This window comes from Solea solea, chromosome 7 (genome assembly GCF_958295425.1).
Source record: "Solea solea chromosome 7, fSolSol10.1, whole genome shotgun sequence".
NCBI lineage: Eukaryota > Metazoa > Chordata > Actinopteri > Pleuronectiformes > Soleidae > Solea > Solea solea.
In genome coordinates this window covers 24,654,480-24,664,340 of record NC_081140.1, presented here as the reverse complement: position 1 = coordinate 24,664,340, position 9,861 = coordinate 24,654,480, and the positions used below count along the sequence as shown (strand labels likewise).

General features: G+C 40.3%; 1 protein-coding gene across 2 annotated transcripts; it reads right to left on the bottom strand.

Moving 5' to 3' along the window:
- Positions 1-223: 223 nt before the first annotated feature.
- Positions 224-9,168, bottom strand: mtus2b (microtubule associated tumor suppressor candidate 2b). 2 transcript variants are annotated; one of them, XM_058634108.1, is made up of 9 exons: positions 8,978-9,168; positions 5,775-5,841; positions 5,035-5,249; positions 4,719-4,824; positions 4,541-4,614; positions 4,349-4,447; positions 4,134-4,253; positions 3,729-3,829; positions 224-3,002 (listed from the first exon to the last, which is right to left on the bottom strand). In XM_058634108.1, exons 1-9 carry the CDS (start codon positions 9,032-9,034, stop codon positions 2,801-2,803), a joined length of 1,041 nt encoding a protein of 346 aa, XP_058490091.1. In that variant the 5' UTR covers positions 9,035-9,168; the 3' UTR covers positions 224-2,800. The 2 variants fall into 2 exon arrangements, with proteins under 2 accessions (XP_058490091.1, XP_058490092.1); XM_058634109.1 differs by having other exon boundaries at positions 3,729-3,826; positions 8,978-9,167.
- Positions 9,169-9,861: the final 693 nt, after the last annotated feature.

Here is a 9,861-nt window from a genome sequence, read left to right as displayed (position 1 = left end):
TTAAATGACCTTTCTTTTTATCCCGATGCTGAGTTTAAATCACTGCCGTGTGATTGTCTGATTGGGTTTTTGCATTATTGAGCAGTTGAGTGGGGGTACCTAATAAAGTGGCTAGAGTGTGGATTCGTGGATTTTCTTCATCTATCTTTACTATGACAAAAAAGAAATCACGTGTATCACATTTATGTTTATATATGAATGCATATCCACTCTGAGTCTCCAGTTGTATGTTACTTTCATTCATGGTGATTTTAATACTTTTCAATACAAAGTGCAACGTTCGTCCAGCTAAAGCTACAGTTGCAGTTCTGGAGGAAATAAATAAATACATACATGTATGAAATGCAAAAGAAATGATACAAAAGATGTAAATTATAATAAATACAGTACGGAACCTTTTTAAAGACATGCTTTTCTTATAAACACATCCAGAGGGTGGATTTCTGAAATACTGAATACAATCTTGACAACATTGAATCTGGAGGTGAACTGTAAACAAAACCTCTTTTTTTTTTTGTTGTTGTCAGTTTGGAACACACACACAATCATTCAGTAAATGAACACGTCGTTGTCGTCGTGTCCACAGGACACAGAGGCAGATCAGTGCAGTCACATTGTCCCTGATGGAGAAATGAATGTCCACTTCTGGTTTTAACACAGTCAAAACTCCATAACCAGCAACTGACTTTACATTTGAGCAGATTTCTCTCCATATCTTTCCCCTTCAAACTAATATTCTACAGCGTATTTGTTAGCCGCACATTCTGTACATCCAAATAATGCAGGACAGACATCGTCTTGATGTAAACATGAGTAAAATTAAGTCTGAGTGATACTTTGGATGATCCGTAATCCTCTGAGCACGAACAAAAGCAAAGGCGTGATTGTTTTTTGTTCTTCAAACAATATTTGGCATCAAGGTCGATCTCAGACATGGTTCTGGTTCTGGTTCTGGAGTCTGAGAACCTTGGTGCTTTCTGACAAACCAGCCTGCGTTAACACCAGTTTAAGAGAAACCAAAGTGGAAGGACCTTACTCCGCGCAACACCAGCACTTTTTTTCCCCTCCATACTTCCTGCTTATCTATCTTAATATGACACGCCCACTGATGATGTCACAGTTCATGAGGAAGAACCAACTATTTTTGTTTGGTTCCAGGTGAGACCCGACTTCGGAGGTTCGTAACCGGAAAGTGCCGGTCGTTTTGAAATAAGAACGTACGAACGAACGTAGCCCTGCCAAAACCTCAATATCGGAAAAAAAACACCTACATTTGAAAAAAAACCTCTGAAATATCGCTAAAACATTCTTGCGCTTATTAAGTGTTTTTTAGACGTGTCGATATAAAATGTTTCTATGCAAAAGTGGACAAACGGAAACACTTTTTTTCTTCTGTGAAAACAATCATAGCAAGTAGCAGTAGCGGCAATCGAGATCAGAGTTCCGAAACCATGGAAACGCAAAAAAATGCTAATCCTGAAAGTGGAGTCACGCGGGACGAGATTTTTTTTTTTACGAGAAAAATGGGACGTCGCGAGACTAGAAATAGTCTATATTCATCTATTTCTATACTAGAAAATAGCAATTGTACTTTGTTGAAAATTTGCGAAATATCGCTTTATTTTGCGAGCAGCCGTAAGAGTAGGGGAGTCAAAAGTACCGGCCGTGGGCCAGAACCGGCCCACAGGATGAATTTGTTAAAAATGTGTATATTTAATAAACAGCATAGACGAGCATGGAATGGGTAGAATCTAATCATAGTGTGGGAAACTATATTTTTCAGTTCCAGATACCTGGGACTAAAGGTTTAATGCGTAAATTGTAACGCACACGTGTAAATGTTTAAAAACGTAGGCGTAATATTGTAGAAATTGCACTTGTTTTTTAAAGAAAATGTGAAGTTATTTTTGTTTATATGTTATTATGCTATTATTTTACTGGTCCTTACTACACTTCAGGGTTAGAGAGAGAGGATCATTTCTAAAAACAGAAAATGTGTGTCAAAATGTGCTAATGTGACATGATGAAGAGATGTTGCATTTGCATGTGCACAGGTTAAATACTTTTTTGCACCATTTATGGCTGATTTCGCAACACACATTTTATGATTTCATCTTTGGCGAGAGGGGGAATGAACTCACGGCATAAATGTGAGTTTCATCTAAAATGTGAAAAAGAATTTCCTGCTCCGTGTTATTACTGTAGAGGTAACTTCACTCTGTGTCGTCAAAACTTAAAGTCCAACATAACTGGAAGACAGAACAATACAAATTATAATCTAAAATATAAAGTGGATAGATGATACATTTCAGGTCAGAGTTGAAAACTGGCTGCAGACTGAGGTTTGATGAGTGGTTCAGTCCTTCATCGTGTCCTTCCTGCTGTTGCTGGTGGCAGAGATGGGACAGTGAAGGCGCTTCATGTGTTCATTGTTGCTACGTCACATTAATCCTGAGCGCTGGAGATGAAGGTGGAGGCGATAAACGTGGAAATGAGGCACTGTGACCTGCTCGTTTTGGATGGTTTTTGCTTCTTCGGAGTGGAATAGAAAAAGAGACGGTAGAAGGAACGGCCACTTTTTAGAAATAAGAGGCGTGGTCATCCTTACGGTAATTTCAGATTAAAATTGAGATTAAAAGTCCTGGGGTTTGTTTTTTGAAAAATAGTGTAAAACACTACATTATTAGAACCAAGAAACACATTCACCAAAGTTTTGTTGTCCTTTTTAAAACTGGATTGCTTCCAGATTAAAGAAAACAAGTGATAGCAGAGAGAGTTTCCTCACATTGATGAGTAGGAGTCATTGATGGTAGGAGTGTGGACGTGCAGGAGATCCTGATCCCGGTGGAGGTCGGTGGACGGGGGAGGAGCAGGGGGACGGACTGAGCTCGCCCGTCTGAAGACGCCACATCAGCTCCTCGTTGGTGCGACTCAGCCGCTTCTTCTCTTTGCTCTCCTTCTCCACGTTCACGTGCAGGTTTGCATTTTCCTCAGAGAGTTGCCTTTGGAAGAGGAGACGGGAGAAAAGGAAAACATGGACACCAGATACAGAGCACAGATTAACCTGGAGTTACAGTAACTCCTTAACCTAAACTTACATGTTTTATTGCATTCATGTTGCAGTGAACCAGAGTTAACGCCTTAACCTAAACTTAAATGTTTCACCTTGTTCATGTTTCAGAGAACTGAGGTTAACTCCTTAACCTAAACTTACATGTTTCACCTCATTCATGTTTCAGAGAACCAGAGTTAACCCCTTAACCTAAACTTACATGTTTCACCTCACTTATGTTTCAGAGAACTGGGGTTAACTCCTTAACCTAAACTTACATGTTTCACCTCACTCATGTTTCAGAGAACCAGAGTTAACCCCTTAACCTAAACTTACATGTTTCACCTCACTTATGTTTCAGAGAGCCAGAGTTAACTCCTTAACCTAAACTTACATGTTTCACCTCACTCATATTTCAGAGAACCGGGGTTAATTCCTTAACCTAAACTTACATGTTTCACCTCACTTATGTTTCAGAGAACCGGGGTTAATTCCTTAACCTAAACTTACATGTTTCATCTCACTCATATTTCAGAGAATCGGGGTTAACTCCTTAACCTAAACATACATTTGTTTCACCTCACTTATGTTTCAGAGAACCAGAGTTATTTCGTCAACCTAAAGTTCTGTTTCATCAATCGTTTCACCAGTGAGACCAGTGATCTTTAAAACTGACCTGGACACGGCGACGTTCTTGTAGATTTGTTCCTTAAGGTCCTCGTTCTGCTGCTGCAACACTTGCAGTCTCTCCTCCAGGTACACGTTCTTTTCAGCCTGCTCAAAGACACAGGGCAGAGGATGCACAACATTAAATTCTTCAAACGACCCAAATGGAAAGTGAACAGAGAAATACACCAAAAAAACAAACACTCATGGAATGCAAAAGAGCGCCACATTCCTCTATTCTCATCATTGTACATAAATGCCCTACTTTACTGAGTTATGCTGCTCATTATAATGTAGATTCACACATAGGAAACATGAGTTTTGTAATTGTATGCGCCATCATGAGTAAATTTAAATGCACAACAGCTCCAGATTCCTTTGTTGCTATGAAAGAAAGCAGAAATTTTAAACCTACTATTTTCTCCAATTCGGTAATCTTCAGATCCTGCTGATGAATCTGTTGGTTCTTCATCTCCAGAACTTCTTTGAGACTCTTCAGGTCCTCCTCGATGTGTTTATAAGGCGCCAAGGCGTCCTGGCAAAAGCAGATAATGATTATGCTTTTAATTCATTTTCTGTCACTAAAGCAGTGAGGACACTGTCCTGTGTGGCGTGTCACGTGGCTGTTACCAATATCTGCTCATCCGTGCTCCTGCGAAGAGCTTCCTCAAACCGCTTGGCTCGATCTCTGAGGCTACGGTTCTGGAACGTCAGCGTGTCCACCTGATCCTGTGGACCAGAGAGATGTTACTGTCACTAACCACAACATGTGCCATTCTATATGTATATAAAATGATATCATCATATTAGAGAAGTGTGAACCTGCAGTGACAGTCTGATCTTCTCAAAATCCACCTCCAGAGACCTCCTCTGCTGTTCGTGGGCCATCTTCAAATCTAACACATGAGATAACAAACTTATTTTTATTGCAGCATCTTTTAACCTGCAGCGGAGCGACTCCCTAAAGGGACAGTGACGTGTTCTTCTGTGTCGCTCTTACTCTTCACAGTCCTGGTGTGCTCCTCCTGCAGAGTAGCCAGCGTGTCGCTGTGAGTCGCCTCCATCTCCACCAGAGACGCCTCGTGGTTCTCAGTCATCTCCTCCATCTGAGGGGAAACAGTTTAATACATACAGACATTAAAGGATCAGGTTTGAATGGGGACACACAGAGATCTTTTAGTGGGAGTATGATTCTGGAAAGTGCAGATGTTCTTAGGTACATTATTCTCAAAGGTTATTGTAGAATTATTGATCAAAACATCACCTTTAAATGCTTTGAGGACCACACACACAGACACCCGATCAACATGTCCCACCTGCTCTTGCTGCTGGTCCTGCAGCTCCTCCATCTCGGCCCTCTGTTGGGTCTGAAGGTTCTCCATCTCGGCCGCGTGCTGCACCCTCAGCCGCTCCTCCAGCGCTCCCAGCTCCCTCTGCTGGCGAGCCCGCAGCCGCTGCAGCTCAGCCTCGAAATGCTGCTCCTGTTCCTCCTTCTCCCGCTGCAGTTGCTCCCAGTGTGCGACACTGAAAGCTGGGACACGGCGTGAAGACACAGACTGAGTTTTGAAATTTGGGTCACACACACACTAAAAATGAAGCAACTTAAAAAATGTTAATTTACCAATAACAATTTGTGTATTTAATTTATTTGACTTAAAGGTCCAGTATGTATATAATATAGGGGATTTTTTTTTTTTTACTTGTCAAAATATGACAGAATATAGACGTACGATTACCTGATTGTATGAATTGTTGTTTTTCTTTGGGTCAGAATGAGCCTTTTGTATTTATATCAGGAGCAGGGTCAGCTCTACAGAGGCTGCCATTTTGGACCCCCACGTGTTTACAATAGCCCACAAGGGACAAACTTAATATCTTTCGATCATTCGAACTGAAGGCTACACAGGTTCACAAACACAAGTGGAGGAAGAATGAGGTGAGGGACATCCAGCTGCAAAATGTTGTTCATATAAATGTATGATTTCTGAAAAATAAGCCTTATATAAAGTACTTTAGCTAAGAGCTTTGCTTTCCAGTGCTGTCCATCTTCACTTACCCACTTCATCCCTGATTCTGGCGAGCTCCAGGGACAGTTCCCTCTCTTTCACAATGGCACTCTCGCTCTGAAACAAAAACACACACACACACACAGAACAACCATGAACACTTTGGTGCAACTGTACAAAATGGCATTTCTTGCACATGACTACAGCGACAGTGAGTAAAAGGAGGGTCGTGGCAGTTGTGGCTCAAACTGAAGCTGCAGCGAAGAAGAAAAGGAACGGGATTTCAAAATGAACAGTATGATACAACAGTATGTTTTAATGTTTCACCAATGTAAATTAATAAAGAAGGTGTTAGGAAATGTTGCAGATTTATTAAAATGATAAATAATAACAATACTCAAACAAATATATTCCACATATAACCATATTTTTTTTAAATACTGTGTTATTCTTATTATTCATCACACCTGTTGCTCCTCCCATTTTAGAAATCTTATTGGCTAAGGTTTTGGCACCATCTTACTTCCATTTCTTCACGCTGCATCAAAAGCTCTGACGTCTATTAACAGACTGCTTTTAGATTTTAGTGCCAAAATTCCGACTAAAAACTTGGGGCGATCTGGCCCTTTGCTGTCGTTGCCCCCTAAACTTTGGAACAAATGGAAATGAAATCTGCCTCCACTATTGAACATTTTAAATCCCTTTTAAAGACCCACCTCTTCTCCTTGGCCTTCACTTCAGGATAAAAACAGTCAACCCGGACACTTCTATGTAGATTTGACTGATTTTTACTATTCTATTATGGCACTCTTTTAATCTTTCACTATTTGTATTGATTTTATGTCGCTGTGCTGTGTCAAACCTGACTTATTAGTGTATAGAAGCAGTAAAAGCACCGGTAAAAGAAATGTAATTAAAAGTAACGATTTAAAAAAAAAAATAGTCTTCATAAGAGAATGCATATATATGTAAAGTATATACAGCGAACAAAAAGCACCACTTTGTGTGTCAGACTATCTTCTACATCAGTGAATGTTAGATGTGTTTCCACCTGGGACTCCTCATGGTCTTACGACCTCTGCTTCACACGTCCATCAGTTAAATGACTATTGATCACACGTTTAAAACACGCAGCAACATGTAGCGGATTTATGCACAGTGCATATACTGGATGTGTAGATATATATATATATATATATATTTAATGGCTTGCAGATAAATCTCCGCATAACAATGCAGTGTCTACAGGAGACGCAGTGAATGCGGCACAGACAGACAGACGGAGAGCAGCGGGTGAAATATGTATGAGTCAGTCATGAGTTTGTCTCGCAGAGATGATGTCATCCTCTTCGAGAGGTTTTACTTGGAGCTCAGTCATCAGGGAGACATTGCAGTGACCTCATGGAGGAGGAGGAGAAGGATGGTCATTTCTTTTATGACTCTCCAGCTCCACCTCTGCTCTTCACTCTCCTTCTGCCCAAACAACAACCCCCCCCCCGGACTCCTCTGATCACCAGAGATTTATGTGTGACATGAATTCTAATTTTTTTTCTAACCCTCACCCACACACGCAGCATCAGTCATTTTACGGCTGCACCTGGCAGCTGATTCATCTTCATATTGGTTGTGCCGTTGATTGTCTTTCAGATTCATGAAAAGAAGAAGAGCAGCGTGTGTGGGTGAAAATCTGGAGGGTTAGGGTTATGATATGATACAGGAGTGACAATACAATAATCAAACAACCCTAACCCACCCCAAAATTTAATTCAACATAAAACTGCTGTCAAGAAAATGTCCATACTGATGCAGCATTTCAAAGAATCTATATAACATTCAGTCAAGAGATATCACAATATTTTAGTGTATCAATTAGAGCTGAAACAATTACTCGATCAAGATTTCTGTTTGGCTTAGCTTCTTAAATGTGAACATTTTCTTAATTTGTTTGCACCACATAACAAAGAAATCATTCAAAGTGAATCATTTGAACGTTTTCTGACATTTTATTGACCAATCAAGTACTCGATTAATCGATTATGAAAATAATCTTAGTCGGAGCTCTAGTAACTGAACTAGAAAATGATCATAGCATCCTTCTATTATTTATCTATCAGCATCCTTCCATCTCAATTTTGGTTTTATAATGACAATAAAGACCTTTCCTTTCCATCTATCAACCATAAAGAAGAAATAAACAGCATTACAGTTCGTACAAAGTGAAGTGGTGAATATAATATAAGATTACAAAAGATTTGTTTAAAAATACATCAGATTTTCCTTTTTTTTCCTTTTCCAACATCTGATCCGGTGACTTTAACTGATACCAATACTGAATATCATATTGTCTCATCCCTGCAGCTCATTATAGGACCAACATGACACAGATAAACATAATTAACAACATAATCAGCGAGGCTTGTGGCAGGAAATGTTCAGGCTGAACTATTATTGTTTTGTTTTTTTTAATCAAATTCAAAACAAGGCATTTAGCAAATCACAAAGGCTCCGATTCAATCCTAAAATGTTTAATTGCTCTGTGTTCTATGCCAATGTAGCACACACACAAAGTTAAAGGTTAAAAGCAAAGTTAAACTGCAAAACAAACAGAAATCTCTGTCAGAACTGGGTACAAACAGATATTTTACTCACATTATTCAGCTATACACAGATTTGACGAGAACATGCAAACTCCACCCAGTCAGATCAGGATTTGAACCGCACACTAGTGTTAACCACAACACCACCGTGGCCCCTGATTACTTAACAAACAAATACCACATTCAAGAGGCTGAAAAACAAACAATCTCTTTCTCTTAGTTATCATTTCCTCCTGGAAAAGGTGCTCAGGTTTGAGGAGCTCCTGTAACGACTTCATTAACATCTCTGAAGACTGAACACTACAAGTAATTAGTCCACTTTCAGAGGGACAATAAAGCTCATATGCGACTGCTTTTTTTAGATAAAGACACTCCAGTGGACGCACACAGGAAAACTGAACACGTGATTTCTCGAAAATTCAATTCGTCCATCCCATAAGTGAAAGTTCCCCAAATACAGTCGATGATGGAACACAGAGAATATAATGAGACAAATGCAGGGGAGATGCCAGAGCATCAGTGTCCATGTTCATGTCATTTCAGCTTTGACTCAGCACAATCCTGCACACACACACATTCACACCTCACATACAAGTGCACATGAAGAAAAACAAGCCTCTGCCGCCTGCGCAAGATTCAGTTTACTGCCTTTTTACCGTTTGCTCCAGACAGCGCAGTGGGAGGAGATGGAGGCTGCAGCAGCAATGGCCCATAGCAGGCTAACGGAGAGCAGCAGCCTCAGCAGCATCAGCATCACTGAGCCGGCCCGGGGAGGCAGCAGTGACACATGAAAGTGTCAGAAAAATACAGAGCAAGAGTGTGGGAAGGAAGGAGAAGGAGGGGAAGGAGGGAGGGAGGGAAAAGCAAAGCCTCACCTTCTTTCCTGCTCACATTTATCCTTGCTAGAACAAAGACGGCTGGTCCCAGCCCCAGCTCTGCTGCCCACTGATAAAACCCCCGCCCTGATTCTCTCTCCCTCTCCCTCTCTCTCTCTCTCTCTCTCCCACACACACACACATATATATGGACATGTGTGGTGCGTTGCATCAAAATAAAAAAGGACAGAGTGGAGCAGAGGAAGATGGGGGAGGGAGATTATCAATAAGAGTCCAATTATGTGCTCTGTTGCTCAGAAGAAAAGAATGGATTACAGCACATATCAATTTCACCTGTAATCTGGGAAAACCCCTCACTTACACCAAATACCAAAACTGCAACTACACACACACCACAAACGACACAAAGCACTTTACATCAACAGTTAACCTTTGGAACACTATGTTTAAATGTACAGTCTATACAGAGGCTTTACGGATGTGCAATATAGAGTGTTTTAAGTCCTTTTTTTCAGCACAACCTATAGGCAATCTTCATTTTCACCAACTATATAAACACACCTGAACAAAAAGTACTTAAAATTTGGGAAATTTGGGAAACACATCGCAGTTCACTTGGCTCGTTATTAGAAAAGAAAAATGGACTAATTTTGTGACTTCTGCACAAGTATTGCTCCTTTATATCATATTATGATATTACTTAC

Excerpts from the sequence above, each read along its gene's own strand:
- mtus2b (XM_058634108.1), bottom strand. The coding sequence starts at position 9,034 with ATGGGCCATTGCTGCTGCAGCCTCCATCTCCTCCCACTGCGCTGTCTG. Across the intron at positions 4,615-4,718 it reads GCACACCAGGACTGTGAAGA|ATTTGAAGATGGCCCACGAA; the intron begins GTAAGAGCGACA and ends CTCATGTGTTAG. Across the intron at positions 3,830-4,133 it reads TTACCGAATTGGAGAAAATA|CAGGCTGAAAAGAACGTGTA; the intron begins GTAGGTTTAAAA and ends TGTGTCTTTGAG.